The sequence below is a fragment of the Sorex araneus genome, chromosome 1 (genome assembly GCF_027595985.1).
Source record: "Sorex araneus isolate mSorAra2 chromosome 1, mSorAra2.pri, whole genome shotgun sequence".
NCBI lineage: Eukaryota > Metazoa > Chordata > Mammalia > Eulipotyphla > Soricidae > Sorex > Sorex araneus.
In genome coordinates, this window is record NC_073302.1 from 24539793 (window position 1) to 24559714 (window position 19922).

At 50.0% G+C, this 19922-nt stretch overlaps 1 protein-coding gene across 1 annotated transcript; it reads left to right on the forward strand.

The window, feature by feature from the left end:
• The first annotated feature begins 3645 nt into the window (after window positions 1–3645).
• TXN (thioredoxin) lies at window positions 3646–18249 on the forward strand. The gene is made up of 5 exons (XM_004600292.2): window positions 3646–3874; window positions 8954–9058; window positions 9514–9573; window positions 16701–16766; window positions 18050–18249. The coding sequence occupies exons 1-5, from the start codon at window positions 3851–3853 to the stop codon at window positions 18110–18112; spliced, it is 318 nt and encodes a 105-aa protein (XP_004600349.1). The 5' UTR covers window positions 3646–3850; the 3' UTR covers window positions 18113–18249.
• The last annotated feature ends 1673 nt before the right edge of the window (window positions 18250–19922 follow it).

The following is a 19922-nucleotide window of genomic DNA, read 5'->3' on the forward strand; positions in this document are numbered from 1 at the left end:
CAGCCGACCCGTGTTCGATTCCTCCGCCCCTCTCAGAGAGCCTGGCAAGCTACCGAGAGTATCTCGCCTGCACAGCAGAACCTGGCAAGGTACCCGTGGCATATTCGATATGCCAAAAACAGTAACAGATAAGTCTCACAATAAGAGACATTACTGGTGCCCGCTCAAACAAATCGATGAGCAACGGGATGACAGTGACAGTGACAGTGCTAGCCTGCATCAGAAGAGATCGGGACAAAATTACTCAAATTTTAGTGTACCTCATCTACCTAGCATGCTTCTTTTAACGTGGGTGGGTGGGGCTGGAGAGATAGTACAGCCGGGAGGGCATTTGCCTTGCATGCAGCTGGCTAGTTTGATCCCCAGCACCTCATATGGTTTCCCGAGCCTGCCAGGAGTAATCCCTGAGTACAGAGTCAGGAGTCAAGTCTCAGCACAGCTGGGTGTGACCCTCAAAAAAAAAAACAGGCAGAAGTGAGGGTAGGTAGCTTGAAGATCTAGTGTAGGCACCCTGGGTCAGATCCCCAACACTGTATGGTCCCTGAGGTCCTCAGGGAGTGACAACTCCACCCCAAACACACACACACACACACACACACACACACACACACACACACACACACGGCTTTAAAAAGCAGATTGCGAGAATAAACCTTAAAAGACAGATTTCGTATGCCCAGATGTGGTAGAGAAATCGGCCGTGACATCAAGGCCCAATCCCTATAAATGTGGTGATCCAGCAGGTCTGTGATCTGCAAAGTTTGATTCAGAAGCCCTAAAATTTAATTTTTTTTCCCTTAAAATCCAGCCCCACACAAACACAGGAGACCTGGCTTTTGATTCCCCGGAGACCCATGGCCTGAGCTGACGCGGGAGCCTGAAGCCAGCTCATCCCAGTACATAGCTCACAGGAGAGTCTCACTATTGCCTGCCCAGGACACAGTTCCCCTTTCCCCGGCTCTCCACGGCAATCTCCTTACCCTTCTGGAAAGTTCTGGCTAACTGAGGCCCCACCCAACTCCCACTCAACTCACACAAATGCAGGTCAGTCTCAGGGCCTTTTGACTCAGCAGGGAAGAGCACTGTGCCTTCTTAAGGTCACTCACCCGATAGAACCGAATCCGGAAGCTGCCAGGGTAAGCTCAAGAACTAAAGGATAATGGAGAGACGATGAGTTTCTGGAGATGAGAATTTCTTTAGCTTAAATCCACCTGGGCTGGGATTTCTCACAAGGGAAATTCTGACACAGAACAACACCAACCCCCAGAAAGGTCTTTATGTCCCCCTCTCTCCTCAGGTCATCCTTCCCTCTCAGCATCAGTGAATCCCCGACCCTGGGGTGCCCTGAACAATGCCCCAGTGTCTCCTTTTCCTCACAAACTGCCACCTCCTTTCCACAAGGTGGAAGCCCCAGAGAACTCTGTGCCCTTGTAGGCGGGAAGCAATGTTCTTTTGTTTCATTTCCTAGCCATACTTGGTGATGTTCCCTAGCTACTCCCAGCTCTGTGTTCCGGGAGTCACTCCTGGTGGTGTTCAGGAAACCAGTTGATGCCAGGACTTGAATTCAGGGCCTCCTGAATACAAAGCGTATGTCCCATCCCATTGAGTGGGCTCTCTCTCCGGCTCTCTTGTTCTTTAAGTGAAATCTAGGCCCTTACTTTCACCCGTGGGCGAAGAGGGGAATGGAATCTCTTTTTTCATAAAGTTCACTGTTCTTTACTTATCTCATGATTCCCCCTAAGGATTTGATGCCAGCTTTGCAATCTTCACCTTGGTCATTCACCCAGAGGCATTTCGCCTGTCCCTTTAATCATCTGCATCAGAGTTTGAACGGCACTCACAGTCAGGCATGGTTTTAAGCATTTTTCATATATATTTTTTTATATATATGTGTGTGTGTATGTATATATAAGTTGCTCACTCAACTTTTATAGGAGCATAAGGTATTATTACCTCCATTTTATAGAAGAGGAAACAGAAGCACAGAAAAGCAATTTAGACCCGTCTAGGAGTGACCCAGCTACTAAGTGGCAAAGTAAGGATGTGGGCAAGGGAGACTAATTGCAGCGTCTGGGTTCTTAGCTCCCATACTCTCCTCCTCCCAGAACCCCGTGCTCTGTACTTGCAGAACCCCCATAACTTCCATCTATGCCTCCTGTGGAGGTGAGCGAATCCAACTGAGTCACCGGAAGTTCTTTGCAGAGTATCATGCTGGTCACTGGAGATGCCTGTAAATGCCCTTTCTGCAGCTCCGTTTTTATTGGTCTTCTAACCCGCCAATGTAACAAATAAAAGTTGGGCTGAAGACACAGCTGCAGAAAAGCAGTATATATTCTGTTCCTGGCTCCCCAGAAGATCTCTCTGCTCCCGTAACCCATACTCCTGACGATGGGAAATGTGTCCGGTCCAGCCAGCCTCCCAGTACCTGAATGTGTCCTCTCATTGCCACGGGTGTGACTGGGCGTGGGCTGGAAGGACCAGGATTGTGGATCAGTTTCCCTTCTCAGCCAATCACATCTAGGTGTAACTAGATCAGAACAGTGCGGCTCTGAAAATTCATTCATGCTTGCCGCCCCTCTTGCCTTCTTCATCCTCTTGCAGCCCACCCACCTACCGTCCTTCTTCCTTCCTTCTTCTGGCTGTCATCCCTCTTGCTTCTCCGCCTCCCATGCCAGCTGCTGCCAAGCTCTTCCGGCTTCGTAGTGCCACAGTGCGGCACTTCCACACGCCCTCTGGCCTGCCGGAACTAACCTGCCATGGGCATCCCCGGACACGCTTAAATGCACCACTTCTCTGTTCTGTGACTGGTAGACAAGGCAAGCAAAAGCGTGCCTCGATGCCATCATACCTATAAGGTGGGCAAGCTCAGCCTGGGCAACCTCGCCCCGTGACACCAAGCAAGCCTAATAAGTACTCACAGCCACGACCTGACTATCATTAGACCTGTTTATTGAGAGCTTACTCTGTGCCACGCACAGTCCTCACCGCGGGGACCACTAGTCCTTTCATCCTGAACCACCCCCACCTTTTCCTGCAAGGAAAATCGACGCAAGAGACAGCTGAGGACCTGCTCCGGGCCGCCCCGGGGTCATAAACCGGCCCCGTGCGTCCCTGGCTGCCCAGCGACACGCAGCTCCCAGCCCGGTTGCAGGGGCCCCTGGCCACCATGGAACCGTAATTGCTGCGTCATGCAGCAGCCCGGAGCTACGGGCGGGCGGGTGAAGGCCAGGAGGAGGCAAAGGCAAGCAAAGAAGGAAAAGAACCATTTGCAAAAAAAATCAACTTTGCAAAGGAAAGAGAGGCGGGGGCGGCGACGGTCACGCGCCGAGACTTCCTGGTCACCGTTACTCAGCACTTAGCGGGGTGCGCAGGGCTGGGGAACCGGGCGTGGCCGGCCTCTCCGAGGAGTCCAGCCCTGCCCAGGCGGCCCCTTCCCGAAGAGCTGGGGCGCGCGGGATCGAGAGCCGGGCGGGGCCTGCCCCGCTCTCCCCGCGGCCCGGGCGGCGGCGGCGCTGCGCCCCCGCCCGCCGTGCACAGCCCCGGGAGCGCCCTGGGCGGAGGGAGGGTGCGGCGGGGCGCGGGCGGGCGGGCTCCCGACAGCGCCCCCCACGGCAGCGGCCGCCGGGAGGCGGGGCCAGGCCCGCGCTTTGGCGGGCGCGGGAGGCCCGAGCGGGCGCGCCCCCGCCTCACGCACGCCGCGCGCGCCCGTCCGCCCCGCCCCCGAGCCCACGGCTTATAAGCAGGCGCGCGGCGCGGGACCCGGCGTCTGCACCCGAGATCCGCGTTGCGGGCTGCGCTTTGCCCCGTGCTCCTTCCTCCCGCTCGCCGACCCGCGCTCCACGCCGCCAAGATGGTGAAGCAGATTGATAGCAAGGTAGGCGCGCGCCCCGGGGGCGCCACGCGCACCCTCCCGACTGCGGCCAGGCCTCCTCCCCCCAACCCCCAGCCCTTGGCATCGCCAGGGCCGGCGGGCGGCGCCACCGCGAGAAGCCCAGAAACCTGGGCCTGGACGCGCGGGCGGGCCCCTGCCCGGCGGGATCGAGGGGCTCTGGAGCTCTCCTCGCGCGCGCCCTGGGCGCCCGGGATTGCACCCCCTCCCCACGCCTCCTGCACCCGCACCGGCCGTCAGCGCAGCCCCGATTGGCTTGGGTGGCCGGGGTGGAAATCTGCCCCGAGTCCCCAGCTCGGTCTGGGGTCCGGATTAAGGGTCAAGGCGTGGGCAGCGAGGGCCCCGAGGAGAAAGCATATGGGGTCGCCGGCCCCGCCACTGGGTCCAGCCGCGTGCAGCTGCCCCGAGGAGCCGAGAAGGGGCCACCGCGGCTGCCTCCACGCATCACCACCCGGCGCGGGGAGACGACGCGTGCGGGGTCCGCGCTCGAGGGGGGCGGGTCCCGGCCCGAGTCCCCCGGCTCGGCTGCGCGCGCTCGGGGACCCAGGTGGCCGCGAGGAAGTGAGGTCCGGGCCGCGCCCTCGGGACTGCCCCTGCGTCGCAGGGCGTTTCCGGCGGCGTTGGCTTTGGAATGACTCAGTCCCTAGTCGGGCCCCGGGGCCGCCTCTGCCCTGCCCATCTGTGATTCACCCGCGGACCCTAAGATCGGCCGCGCCCGCGGTGTGCCCTTTGAGGAATGCCCAAGCCAGCGGTTTGCCCTGATGAAAAGGGAGTGTAAGCCCGATCGATCATGTGCCTCTGCCTTGGAAAACTCAGAACTTCACGTAGGATGTGATAGTACATTGGAGCCACCCAAAGAAATGTTTGTCCAGTGCAGTGGGGAAAGGGAGGGGGAGAAGACTGCATGTTGCCACCAAAGATCTATCTGATGGTTCCATTTCTTCGCTCCTCGCCCTTCCCCCCCCCCCCCAGCAAAGCAGGACAAAGGCATTTCTGCGTAGTGGACCCTCAGCCGTGGGTTACTTTTCTCAGCTTACATGATCGTGGGCAGGAAATTTGGGGGCAGAGAATCAGTTTTCTAGAAGCATCCACAAGTAGTAGTTGGAGGTGATGTCTCCTTGTTATTCTGAGCTTTTTTTTTTTTTGACCGGGGAAGAGGAAGGGAGGGGGTCCAGTTTAGCCTGAGACTCGGAACCGTTTCTGGAATCATTGACTCATTTAGTATCTGAGTGCAGTGACCACATAAGGGCACTTTTCCCTGCTTCAGTGAATGTTTTTGTTTATAACGGCTCGTCCCCAGCGTTCAGCTGTTCCCGCAGGGCAGAGGGCAGTGATGGGGTCAGAGGGTAGCCGCACTGGAGAAGCTGGGGGTGAGCTTTTGATACGTTACCCTCTTCTCCCTGAACTTTCCCCCTCCCATCCCAGATTTTGAGCTAAATCATTAGCTAAGAAAACCTGTCACCTTCGGATTTGAGTGTCTTCTGTCATTGTGGACTCCTGCCCACTGCTTGCACACACACGTTGTTTGGATAATCGCTGTCTGTTTTGTGCGGGCTTTAATCTGTCTTCTCCAGCCAGGATTTCTTTTGCTTTTGCTTTTAATTCATTGTTTACAGAAAATTAGCAACTCTCCTTTGTTGCCAAGAGAGGGTTCTTTTTTTTTTCTTTTTTTCTTTTTGGGTTCCATCGGCCATGCACAGGGGTTACTCCTGGCAGTACTGGGGGACCATATGGGATGCTGAGAATCGAACCCAGGTCCACCACATGCAAGACAAATGCCTTACCCGCTGTACTATCGCTTCAGCCCAGCCCCCCAAGGGAGGTTTCTTAATACTGAATTTGGCTCCGCCTACCCTCCACAGCCTACTGTTGACAGGTATGGGGGGGGGAGCAGAGGGAGGGGTTTGTCCAGGGTCTCCAGCTTCATTCTTAACAATCCAACAGGTGAGGCCTGTTAGAGGAGTAAAAGGACTTTGGGGCCTTTCTCCTGCTCTGGAGTTTGTGCAGTTTGAGCAGAAAGTTGACCCGACCCGGCACACCCCTCAGCGCTATGCAGCTTCCTCCCTCCTCTGGGAGATGCTGGAGAGAGAGGCAGGACATTGGTTACTCAGAAAAGGCCCCACGAGGGCCTGGGGGTGCCTAGGAGGGCCTGGGATGCTCAACGGCAGGAATTGAGTGCCTGCCTCCTGAGGAGGTCTGAGGCTGCTCTCCCAGCATCACCATGAACTTTTAAGGTGGTCCAGCATGGTACACTTGGGTCATGAGCGGTACCTTTACTTATATTGACATGGGTATCCTTGTTTGACTTAACAGCTTTTTTTATTTCTGCGGTAGATATTATTTAGTAGCATATTATTATTGCATGTATTATTTAGCAGTATTTTGCAGTCTGCAAAATATTTCTCCTCTGTTTTCTCCAGCCCACAGGTGTGGAAAGGCTGCAAATCGTGGTCTGGAGCCACGGGTATGATAATAGACTGTAAATGCAACTAGAAAGACATCAACACATGGCGCTCTCATTTTGCTTTTAAAAGAATGGCAGCTGCCTTTATTGAACTGTCTTCCACACACTGGCACTTTGGGAAATACTTTCCAGGCCACTCAGCCTTCTAGAAAAAGAGATAATAGACACTGGTCTTATTTACCCAAGTACATTGCTTTGTTTTCAGAACACATGTCCGTGATAAGGACCTGTATCAATCCTTGTTAGTTGCTGATTGCTTGTACAGCTGGTCGGGCCTGCCTTTGACCTGTCTAGCCCTGCATCTCATATGGTCCCCTGGGCTACTGCCAGGAGTAATTCCTGAGCTCAAAGCCAGGAGTGGTCCCTGAGCATCTTCAGATGTGGCTCAACTGGGGAGGGGGGAAAAAAGAAAAAGATCATCTTAATTCAAACCTGTGTCTTTAAGGCAAAGAGAAGGATAAGGAGAAAAGAATTTGTCATGAAGTCTACACATACCTGGCTCTGTTGCCGCCTCTCTTTGAAGAATTTCGAGTAGTTTTCCTTGATTGGGATTCTGGGTTGTTTCTGGAAACCCTGAGTGAGTGAAACACATTCCACGTTGAAAGGAGTTGAACGTGTTCAGTGAATATAGTAAAGCGGAGACTGCCGTTCTTTCCTTCCCCTGCTCCCCCCTTCCCCACCCCAGCCTTACCTGGATCATGTAATAAAGGGTAGCTGGGCTGATCTAAAAGATTACTTTAGGGGCCGGATTAATAGCACAGCAGGTAGGGCGTTTGCCTTGCACGTGGCCGACCCGGGTTCGATCCCCGGCATCCCATATGGTCCCCCAAGCATCTCCTGGAGTAATTCCTGAGTGCAAAGCCAGGAGTAACCCCTGAGCATCGCTGGGTGTGACCCAAAAAGCAAAATAAAATAAAATAAAAGATCGCTTTAGGGCCCAGAGAGATAGTCCAAGGGATAAGCCTTATGTGGCCAGCCCTGGTTCCATCCCCAGCACTGCCTGTGGTGTCCCAAGTACCACCATGAGCCCTGATAACCAGGGGGTATGGCCCCAAAACAAACCATCACATTAGGAAGGGATTTGAATGAGACCACAGGGGAAATGAGTGCTGGTTTACAAAGATAATTTTCATGTTTTACACTTTATCCTTCCTCTGCATACACACACACACACACACACACACACACACACACACCCTTTATCCTTCCTCTGCGCGAGCGGGCACACACACACACACATACATACACACACACACACACATCCCCAAATCCTAGCAATTATAGCACCCTGGTAGGGGCTACCATTCCCCAGTTGGTTCCCCAAATAGAGGTGAAGTCGGCATTAGAAATCTAAAGTAGTTAGCATATTTCATAGGAATTCACTTTGGATCCCCCCCCCCCATGATGTATGTTTTCCTTTGCCAGATCTAATAGGGCTTTTTCACTTTTAAGGGTTACTTTTTTTTTATTATTATTAAACCAGTATGACTAACCTTTTTCCTTAAAGAAAACCTGGTCTTCAGATAGAAATATTTGTGTTTTGATTTCTCCTGTTGCCCTGGTTTTAGTCGGCATTGACTAATTGTGGTTAAAAACAAGTTCTTTGGTGACTGAAAAGTTAGTTCCTAAGGTTACTGTATCAAGGCCACTGATAAATTATTCAGGCTTCAGAGTATGGTGGCAGCAAATTTCTTGGTCATTTCTGCTCATAAAGTATTTTAAACATGTATTCATTATGCAAATACTGTCTTAAGAAAAATTACAATCATGCGATAAGGAGATGGTGTTTTGAGTCAAAGGGCAGAAATCAAAAGTAAACCGGGGTTGGAGCAATAGTACAATGGGTAAGGCGTTTGCCTTGCACGCTGCTGACCGGGGTTCAATTCCCAGCATCCCATGTGGGTGATTTCTGAGTGCAGAGCCAGGAGTAACCCCTTTGCATTGCCAGGTGTGACCCAAAAGGCAAAAAAACAAAAAACAAAATAAAAATAAATTAATTAATTAACTGCAATTCTGGAACTCTTGAAAATTCAAAGAACTAATACTGAGAGTAAGAGTTTGGGTAGGTTGCCAATCTACCTTTTTGTTGCTCTATATTCATTTAGTGACTGTCTATCAAGTTACCTGGGTTTGAAATGGAGACATTTTTAACACACCTTTTTTTTAGATTTTTCTTTCATTTGTTTCATTTGGATATAGTTTGATTAGATAACAAAAAGTAATTCCTGAAGACATGAATGATACACTCTATGCATTATACTTCATCTTATCAAGTAATGCAGTTACAAAACTATAGGATTCCTTCAGACACCTATTTTTTGCGAGGGGGGGAAGGGTGTTTAGTTTGCAGGGGAAGTCCTCCCTAAAAGCAGGGGGGGACCAATTATACTGTGTTTTTATCAAGATTTAATGTGACATTGCAGAAACGCAGCTATGGCGGCCAGAGAGGGAGTACAGCGGGTAAGGCCCTGCATGTGGCCTACGTGGGTTCCATCCCTGGCATCTCATGTGGTCCCCTGAGCATCGCTGGTTGTGGCCCAGAAACAAAAGAAAGATGGAAATGTAGCCATGGACCATGCTTTTTCTTTTTTCCTTTCTAGGTTGCTTTTCAGGAAGCCTTGAACGGTGCAGGAGATAAGCTCGTCGTAGTTGACTTCTCAGCCACGTGGTGTGGACCTTGCAAAATGATCAAGCCTTTCTATCATGTGAGTGCTCATGACTGGTACCTTATAAAAGATTGTATTTGGGAGGCCATGGTCATAAAACTAGGAGAGAATAGTTAAAGGGTTTAGGAATCCTCTCCACCCCCCAGGAGACTCTTTTGTCTAAAAAAATAGCCCTAAATAGAATTATTTATATTTAGTTTGACATAAATATAACTTTTAGAATAAATAAATTTGAGTATCTTAAGTGGTTTTTTCCTTCCAGTTGAAACATAGGTTCTCTAAAATTCAGGTGTCAAAATTGTCATGCCAGAAGATTTTATACTAAAAGGAATTTGACTCAGGACTAATATGCTTACCTGAACGCTTACCTGAATATTTATTTGGAACTTCAGTTAGCCTTTGGGCTTATTACATGTCCACTTCGAAACTTGTGTATATTGTCTGCCATTATCCAGTTCTAAGTATATGTGGATTCTTCTTTTGACATTTTCCAGAGCCTCTCTGAAAAGTATTCCAATGTGGTGTTCCTGGAAGTAGATGTGGATGATTGCCAGGTACGTGGCCGGAAACGTAGAACCCTACTGATCTGTTGGTGTTGGCTTCTTTGAATTGCACCTGCCTTTATAAAGATGTCAAGTGATGCTAGAGCTCTAGCCCTCACCAAATGTCCTGTTTCAGAAGAACATAGTCACTGTTAGAGTCCTCTCAGATGGCAGGAGTTACATCATTAAATCTGAAAACCTACGATTAGGGCTTCTATACCTTACTCGTCATCGCTCTTTGTAAAAATCGACAAAATCTTCCCTACACTCTGAGATGTTCCTAGAAATTCAGTTGGACAATGAGAACTCAATCCAGAGATCCCTGATGGTATTACCACACGGGGGAGGCCAGTCTATCTGGAGGGTGGTAAGTGGGAGTCCTAAACAGTGTTCTGAGTCTGGGGGCCATGCCCAGATTAGCTATAACGCCTAATGGGGTGCTGTTCAGCCCTGAGGTGCCACGAACACACCTCGACATTGAACTCAGGGCCTAGCAAACGAGGGAAGAACTTCAGTCCTTGACTACCCCCGTGGGCCATTTTTGGGAGTCTTTGTGAACAAAGATGGGTCTGGAAAGTATTTATAAGTAGACTAGCGAATCCTGGTTGATTCTCATCTTAGTTGATTGCCATTCGTTACTTAGTTCGTTCAATTTTTTTTCTTGCAAGAGTTTTTAACTTTATTGCTGAGGTGACATCTGTTGAACAAGACGGTATATGTTGAAAGGGTACAAGCTTACTCTTTTTCAAAGTGTGTGTTTCTACGCCATGCCCAGAAAAACCCAAATACTGTATAGAACTAATAACCAAGGTTCCTGATGTGAGTTCCAAGAGAGGAATTGGGGAAGTCCTGGGAGGGGCTTCCTGCCACAAGTGCTTGTTGAACCTTGTGCACCAGTGTGTGCTTTGATCTTCATGCTACTGTCCCCACTGGGTTTTTTGTGGATCCGTTTATCTGGAGGCTATAGCTGGCAGTCCCCAGGGCTTATTCCCGACTCTGCACCCAGGGATGACTCCAACAGTGCATATGGGGGCCCTGTGTGGTATTGGGGATCAAACCTGGCTCAGCTGAATGCAAGGCAGGTGCCCCACCCTGTCCTCTCTCCCTAAGCCCACCATCTCCATTTTGTGGGTGAGTGAACTCAGAGGGGTGGGGAGGGGAGGATCGTGCCAGTGGGGTTAGCGAGTGGCAGAGCCAGGATTTGATGTGAGGTGGGCTGCCCCGAGGTGCACGGCTTCTTCAGAGCGGGCTCTCTCTTCCAGCCTGGTCTAGAAGGAGCCCAGAGAGGGCACTTGACTCTGAAGATCAGCCCCAGGGATCAGGCAACGGGCAGAGATGTGGCAGCCAGGGTCTCCCTGCTTCCAGGCCCCATGAGACTCTATCAACACCAAATTGCTTGGTGTTCTTTTGGTTTGCTCTTCGGCCACACCCACAGTGCTCGGGGCTTACCTCCTGGCTCTCGGCTGGGTAGAGGAGTGGATTGGAGGATGGAGGTTCACTTCTGGAGGTGCTCAGGAGCCCATAGGTGATTCCGGAGATCAAACTGCTGGGGTAGGCTGCATGCCAGCGCCTTAACCTACTGTACTTTCTCATCTGTCTTTTTTTTTTTTTTTTTTGCTTTGCTTTTTGGGTCATACCCCACGATGCTCTGTGGTTATTCCTGTCTCTGCGCCCAGGAATGACTCCTGGCGGGTGCCGGGGCGGGGGGAGAGGGGGCACCATATGGGATGCCGGGTATTAAACCCGGTCAGCCACATGCAGGGCAAACGCCCTACCCACTGTGCTATCGATCCTGCCCCTCCCCTCGGTCTTTAGCCTTTAGTCTTCATCTCCATAATAAGTCTTTGCCGTGACTCGTGTCTTCTCTCCTGGGCAAGTCTCGACCTTTCCTCGCTGCCTGGCTCCTAGTCACAAGCCTTGCGAGGCCTCCAGTGACGCACCGTAGGCCCCCAGGCTGAGTCTGTTTCCCGTCCTCTGCCTCCCAGGCCCCTTTTGCCCCGTGGTTTTGTGGCAGGGATTGGAGGTGGGTCCTGTACTAAAGTGCTGACATAGTTTCCCGGCTGTGTTCCTTACGTGCCTGGCCGGTCGGGTGGTGGTTTACCTTTCTGTGCCTCAGTTGGGTTCTCCGGGAACAGAGAACCAAGCCTGCTCAATGCAGGCTTGAGCAGCAGCATTGGAAAGCGGTCAGTTGGGTGAAATGATGCTCGACATACCGTGTCGTGCCTGGCCCAAGTTCAGCACCCACTGAATCTTTGTCAGTACTGATGACTCCAGCATGTTTCTTGCAGTGAGAGACCCTGTACTAACTCTGTGTCCTCTTTAGCATATGTACCCTGTTACGTAACGGGCGTAGAATGAGTCAATGAGTGTGGAAGGGTCATTGGGCAAAGTTATTCTGGGGATTGTGTCCCAGAAGCATTTTTTTTTTTGGTTTGGTTTTCTTGAATTTCTATTTTATTTTATTTTATTTATTTATTTTATTTAACAGTAGATAGAAACGACTTGTGAAATAAGCACTAGTATAATCGTGAAATAACCACTTGTGAAATAAGCACCAAAATAAGCACTTTTGGTTGCGGGGCGGGGTGGGGAGGTGCTGTGCTTAGGGGGTTACTCCTAGCAGTGCTCAGGGCACACTGCGGAGTGCTGGGCATTGGACCAGGGTTATCACATGCAAGGCAAGCACTTTCCCCCCTGTGCTAACTCTTGCCCCGCCTCCCTGTCTTCGTCTTAATTGTGTATGGTCACAGTTGGTAGGTGTAGAGCGGAGGAGCCCAGTGACTAACCCTTTTTATTGGAAAGGAGTGACGTGTCCTGATACTGCAATAAACCTTCCGCATGCGTTATGTCATGGAATCCTCACGGGAACAATGAGAATAGTTTTTACAGGTGCCCCCGTGCAACACATCACGGGGCCGGGGTGTGTGGCCGAACCTGTGGGTTTGCCCCTGCTCTGCCCTGCCCTCGGGGAGAAGTTCTTCCCCGCTCAGTCTGAAGCTCCCGGGGAGCACCAAGGAGAGGAGTCCGGACTTGGGTGTGCCAGCATCTGAGCCCATATGCCCACACCCTCAGCTTCGCCCTCACCCTTATCCTCACCCTCATCCTCACACCCACCCACTCACAGGACAGTTCAGCAGGGGCCAGAGAGATGCTGCAGCCAGCAGGACGCTGGTCTTGCACACAGCTGACCTGGGTTCAATCCCTATATGGTTCCCCCTAGTCTAAACCAAAAGTGACCCCTGAGCACCATCAGGTATGGGCCTCCCCCTGCTCCACCTCCCCCACCCCCGCTTCCCAAAAATAAAAAATAAAAACCAGCTCTAAAATCCAGGGCCAGAGCACTAATCCAGCAGGCAAGGCACTTGCCTTGGAAGCAGCCGACGACCCAGGTTCGATCCCCGACTAGCCCATAGGGTTCCCCAAAGCCCTCCAGCAGTGATTCCTGAGTGCAGCGTGTGGAATGAACCCTGAGCATGGCTGGATGTGCCCTCCTCCCCGCCCCCAACAAGCAGAAAAGCAGCTCAGCAGAATCTGGGGAAGGTTCTGTTGGCTTTAATAAAGGAGCAGTGAGTGGAGTAGGGTGACTCCAGCAGAGAGGGTGAGCTAGAACTGTTACATGATGAATCACCCTCCCGTAGCAGGGAGCACCGGTGACCTTCTTAGTAGTTGCTGATGCCGGATTTTTTTCAAAAAACTGCCATTTCTGGAAGGGGCCAGAATTGCAGTTAGGTTAGCAGTTAAGGCTTGGCTTGCCGGGCTGGAGAGAGATAGTACAGGGGTTAAAGCACCTGCCTTGCTCGCTGCTGACCCCAGGTTTCATCTTGAGCTCAGTATATGGTCCCTGAGCACAACCAGGGGTAGCACCAAAACAAACAAACAAAGCCAAAAATGGGTTGGTTTGGTCATGTTTGGACTCAGCATATGTGATGCCATCTGGAGACCTGTTGTCACTCTCTTAACACCCTGAGGTCACCTGTGACCTCACAAATGAGGGGCATTTGTTTTGCCTCTGTGTTCTGAAGATTTGATGACCCACGATGCTGGGTATCTTTTTCTTTTGAGTACCTTGAATGACTTCATGCCGTGTAAGAATGAGTTAGCAATGTGTTGCAGAATCTCAAAATTGGACTAATTGCAGACCGCCTGGTCCCCTCAGACAAGTAGCAACAGTCTGTCTGCTCGTATTCATCTGACAGAGCAAGGGGCAAGGAATTTCAAACAAAATCAAAATTGCTTCAAACCATCTATCATTCCCCATGGGAATTTCTGGTTACGTGTATGCATTGACCGGTTGCTTTGGAAATGTTATAATGAAAAATATCCCTTCATTTCCACTCTAGAAGAAGACAGAGGGGACAGAGATGATATCAGACTTGTTTCTGAGTATTAGATCATATCATTATACATTCTGATTAAAGGCTGAAGTTAGCCGATGATTCCACCGCTACAACACCGGAGTTGGCAAGCACCATAGTTCATTAAAAGGGTCACTTAACACTTGGATAGGAAGAAATTATTCGTTAAGTGTAACAGGCATTGCGTGGACAGAAAACGTGGTAACAAAGAACATAACTTCGTTCAGAGGAAAGTCTGAGAGTCGGAGACTGACCTTTGATGGCAGATCCTGCTTCTGCCTCTCCGCTTATCTGGTCCATTTAAAGTAAATAAAAAAATGGAAACTGATTTCAAGACTCATGATGGCAGCCTTGTAGAGCGCCAGGGTTTCCATTTTGCTGAAAACTGAATTGCCAGTGTCATTGACTCAGTTCCGTTTTTAAATTATTTTGCTACATGGAGGGTCAAGCTTAGAAGCTCATGAAATTAGACTCTGTATGGTTAAGCGTATTATTACAGTGGAAGAATTTCAGCAAAACAGACAACAGGTCAGTGGCTGCCAGAGGTGAGGGTGGGGAAGAGCCTTGGGGAATGGCAGAGGTGCAGCTGGGGGGAATTTCAGGGAGAGAGTGAGCCATTTTCTGCCCTGCTCTTCTGTCCTGGTGAACCTGAGCATCTATCAAAACTAGTACACATTAGCCAGAGAGATAATACAGTGAGTAGCGCACTTATCTTGCACGTGTCTGACCAGAGTTCGGTCCCCAACACCCAATCTGGTTCCCCGAGCCCTCCAGGAGTGATTACTGAGTACAGAGCTATTGTTGTTGTTTTGATTGTTGGGGGGGCAGGTCAGTGCTGGCAAGGATGGAACCTAGGGCCTTGCACATGCCAGTTATATTCTATGTCCTGCCACATCACAGAGGTGGGTACAGGGGATTGGTATATGGCCCCCAAAAATGGTTTGGTTTGACTTGCGAGCCACACCTTGGTGGTGCTCAGGGCTTACTCCTTCCTGGCTCTCCGCTCAGGGGTCACTCCTGGTGGTGTCCCCGGGGACCATATGGGATGCCAGGGATTGGACCCAGGTTAGCCGAATGTAGGACAAGTGCCCTACCCACTGTACCATCTTCTCTGGCTTCTCCGAATAGTTGTTAAACCTCAAGGATCACCACTTAAAATCTTGCCCCCTCTCAACATTATATTTTGAGAAATAGATCAGAATTTTCTGAAATTTCAGGGCAAATGCTGGAAAGTGTTTTCAAAATGAAAACATGAAGCTGAAGGTAGCGTACAGTGAGTAAGGTGCTTGCTTTGACCTGGCAGTATATGGTTCCTCACCTCGCTCCCTAACACCCCAGCTCTGCCTTGTGTGGTCTTCATTAACAGTGAAAATGTGAATAACAGTTTCACAATAGTGCCTTTCTCCTAGCAGTTCTCCTTCCAGGGGTGGGGAATGAACCAGTCTGCAGAACTTTTTGTGTGGAGATTAATCCGTTAGGCAAAATGAAAGCCTTTTTCACACATTGAGCAGTACATTTAAAAGATCATCTATCTATAAAGTGGCTGCTCTGGAATTGGAAAAATGTACATTTTGTAAGGAAAAAGGAGTGTGTTATAGTGCATCTAGCATGGGTTTCATGGAAGACCGTTTAAATTTAGAATTTAAATGAATGTTCAGAGCATTTATATTGACTGGCTTCTCTCTTTTAGGTTTTCACTTTTTACATCAAATGGTAGACTTCTATGTAAATTAAAAGTGAACGTGACTTTCCTAACAGAATAGTTGCATTAGGGTTTTGCCCTTGGGTTGTCTTTGTTTTGGTGCCACACCCAGAAGTGCTCAGGAATCACTCTTGGCAGTGCTCGGGCCATATGGGGTGCTGGGGATTGAACCCTGGTATGCAAGACAAGTGCTCTACCCATTGCACTGACAGAAAAAGAGAGCTTGTGCTACCTGTAAAAATTATTTCACTCCCGGTGGAACATCCTTAATGCTATAACTTATTTCAAAGCATAAGTACTTATCAAAGAGCATTAGCCAGTCTTAGGGTGTTGTAAATGATGGGTTAATGGGAGTGAGTAGGCATGCAGCCCCCTGGTGAAGAATGAAGCCCCCCAGAACTTGACAGTGGCTGGGTCATCACTCCCATTGACTAGAGTTCCATATTTCCTGCTGGGAAAGCTTTGAAAAAAACAATGCGTTCTCTTTTAAGCTAATCCTGAATACGCTGAACAGGTGGATTTGTTTTTTTCTTTACATAACTTGATTTGCGGTGTTGGGTTGGCCAGGGCAGGGGGGGTGGGTACGGTGCGGGGGTATTCCAGATGGAAGGGGTGGAGCCCTCCTGGCAATTCTCTGCCTACTTGTTTGCTGGTGCTTCAGTGCTCAAGTTCAGTGTTGCTAGGGTTTACACAGAGCACCCTAGCAGTGCTTGAAACGATAGCTAAGATATAACTGGATGAGAGGGCTCGGTGGCTGACGGGAGTAGCTGCTGCTCACAGCGTTTCGTGTGGTGCCCTTCAAAGAGGAGAGTATGTATTAGTAAGAGCTGCCTTGTGGTTAACTCAGGTTTGGTCCCTGCATCTTATGATTCCCAGCCTTTGATGGCAGTGATCCCTACATGCAGAGCAAGGAGTTAAACCCTGAGCACTCAGAGGGTGTGGGGACCTTGACCACCCCTTTAAAAAAATTTTAACAAATTTGTTTTTTATACTGCTTCACAAATATCAGAAAACTAATCTGGCTTGAGATCACCTCTGTTACAGCACTCAGTACTCACACTTTTATTTTTATTCCCTTTTAGGATGTTGCTTCTGAGTGTGAAGTCAAATGCATGCCAACCTTCCAGTTTTTCAAAAAGGGAAAAAAGGTATGTATCTATGACCTTAAGGAAAACCATAAGGGGGCAGAAATAGTACAGCAGGTAAGGTGCTTGACTTGCATGTGGCCCACCTGGATTTGGTGCCTGGTTTCCTGAGCCTGCCAGGAGTGATCCCTGAGCACTGCCTGGACCACCCCCACCCCCACCCAGTCCCCCGCAAAACTCTTACTAGAACAAATGAGAAATATGGCCCCATTTCCTACCTAAAAGCTACTTAGATGTCCTCCTTCACCGATTCAAGCACACGATAAGACTGCTCTTTGGTTAGACCTCCTCATCCAATGATTGTGGCTTCGCCTTTCCATCCGGAAATACGTATCTTTAACACTTTAATGCCAGGGCCGCAGTTTGTTGATTAAACAACACGAAGTTGTGAGCCACTGGTGGTATACACAGCTTGTCACCGTATTAGAGACAGATTTGTCAGGGCCAGGGAGATCGTGCAGAGGGTAAGGCATGTTGCTGCACTGGTTCCGTATTTGGCACTATATATGGTCCCCCGAGCACAGCTGGGTGTGGTCCAGGCTACACTAGCCCTCCACCTCTTAGTAGGAACATAAAAGAATAAAAGTATATTTGTCCCCATCAAAAAAAGTATTGACTTTGTTCTTTTGTTTTTGGGGTCACACCTAGCGATGCTCAGCGGTTACTCCTGGCTCTGCACTCAGGAATTACTCCTGGCGGTGCTCAGGGGACCATATGGGATGCTGGGAATCAAACCCGGGTCGGCCGTGTGCAAGGCAAATGCCCTACCCACTGTACTATTGCTCCAGCCCCCCAAAAAAGTATTATTGACTTTTTTTTTCTTTATTTTTTCTTGCTTTTTGGGTCACACCCGGCGGTGCACAAGGGTCACTCCTGGCTCTGCACTCAGGAATTACCCCTGGCGCTGCTCAGGGGACCATATGGGATGCTGGGAATCGAACCCGGGTCAGCCGCGTGCAAGGCAAACGCCCTACCCGCTGTGCTATCACTCCATCCCCTATTATTGACTTTTTGAAGGTCAAAAACATCCAGGGGTATTTTTGGTTTGGAGGGGCCAGACTGATGCTGCTCAGAGCTCACCATCTGGGGTGCCAGGGGTTGAAATGACAGTGGGCAGTGTTGCAAGGCAAAGCCTTCATCCCTGTCCTCTCTCGCCAGTCCCCAGAAATGTGCATTTTAAGTTCCTTCCCTCCCCTCTCCCCTCATTCTTCACCCCATCTTGCTGCCATTTGCACAGAGTAGGAATGAGCGCTCTATCTAATGTCAGTTCAATATTCTCTTCACAGGTGGGCGAGTTTTCTGGAGCGAATAAGGAAAAACTTGAAGCCACCATTAATGAATTCATCTAATCATGTTTTCTGATAACATAACTCCGCAGCTGTAATTTTTTTTTTTTTTTACAAAAATTGAGATCAAATATGAAGACTATATAACCAACTACCATTGATTGTAACAATAAATATTAATTGTACCCTTTTTAAAACTGTCTGGTGTCTGACTGACTAGCTTTTATTTTGGAGGACCAATCCCAGCAGTGCTGGGGTGTCATGCAGGACACCAGGAATTTGAATTTAGGACTATTTGCTTGAACAGCAGGTGCTTTAAGCCCTGAGCTAGAATACTGCAGGGGGGCGGGGGGGGGGGGGTGCGAGGCGGCAGCCGAAGGACTTTTAAAATGGAACCTAGGGGCTGGAGCAATAGCAGAGCAGGTAGGGCATTTGCCTTGCACACAGCCCACCCAGGTTCGATTCCCCAGCATCCCATATGGTCCCCCAAGCACGGCAAGGAGTAATTCCTGAGTACATGAGCCAGGAGTAACCTCTGAGCATCACCGGGTGAGACCCCCCCACCCCCAAAAACCCACTGTCACTGTCACTGTCATCCCGTTGCTCATCGATTTGCTCAAGCAGGCACCAGTAACATCTCCATTGTGAGACTTGTTACTGTTTGGGGCATATTGAATACGCCACAGGGAGCTTACCAGGCTCTGCCGTGCAGGCGAGATACTCTCTCGGTAGCTTGCCAGGCTCTCTCAAGAGGGGTGGAGAAATTGAACCCTGGTTGGCCATGTGCAAGGCGAACACCCTACCGGCTGCGCTATCACTCCAGTCCCCAAAAAAAGGAAAAAAAGAAAAATGTTCCCCGGTGTCAGCAGCAGCATTACTCACAATAGGCAAAACACCGGCTCAACCTAATGCCCGCCCATAGATGCCCAAAGCAGCTCTGGCATCGTAGCACTTGGCTGTTGGAACAGTGGGGCCCAGAAGGTGGCACCGGGGCTTAGCGTGCCTGCCCAGCAAGCACAGATCCCCTCTTCAAACTCCAATGCCAAGGGCACCCGCCAAAGCAATGCTGACACTCTGCTGTTTGGGATTCCCAGCAAGAAAGGGCCCAGGAGCCGGCCCTTGTCCTCCCCTGCCCCAATGAGACCCCGAGTTGCTGCCCACAAACGGCCCCTCCGGCTGCTGATTAAGCTGCTTAACAGCCATGATTCCAGAGATAGCATGAACAAATCTCGGAACCCAGCGGCTCTTGGCAGAAATCCCTCCAGATTTAATTATTAAAATTTCAGAATAACAAAACCTCATGGCCACGACAGTGTTACACTGTTTGTAATCAGCGATAGAAAACAAATTGGCTAATGTAGCCTTTTCAGCAGGTCTGAATGTTGGAGGAAAATCCCAAACAATAATGGTGGGTCTGCTGTCGAAATATTGAATATAATCAAAGTAGAGAGAGTAATGTGGAAATCCTCTGCCACACAGGTGGAGGAAGGGTGTGGGATGGTAGGTATACTGGGGTTTTTTTGATGGTGGAAAATGTGCCCTGGTGAAGGGACGGTATTTCATCATTGTATGACAGAGACTTAAACCCAAAAGCTCTGTAACTGTTCTCATGATGATTCAATAAATACTGTCATCCCGTTACTCATCGATTTGCTCGAGCGGGCACCAGTAACATCTCTCATTGAGAGACTTGTTACTGTTTTTGGCATATCCAATACAGCACGGGTAGCTTGCCAGGCTCTGCCACGAGGGCTCAATTTTCTCGGTAACTTGCCAGGCTCTCCAAGAGGGGCAGAAGAATCGAACTCGGGTTGGCCGCATGAAAGGCGAACACCCAACCGCTGTGCTATTGCTCCCGCCCATTCAATAAATA

Coding starts and splice junctions, on each gene's coding strand:
- TXN (XM_004600292.2), top strand. CDS start 3,851: ATGGTGAAGCAGATTGATAGCAAG. Junction 9,059..9,513: donor TGATCAAGCCTTTCTATCAT/GTGAGTGCTCAT, acceptor GACATTTTCCAG/AGCCTCTCTGAAAAGTATTC. Junction 16,767..18,049: donor TTTTCAAAAAGGGAAAAAAG/GTATGTATCTAT, acceptor TTCTCTTCACAG/GTGGGCGAGTTTTCTGGAGC.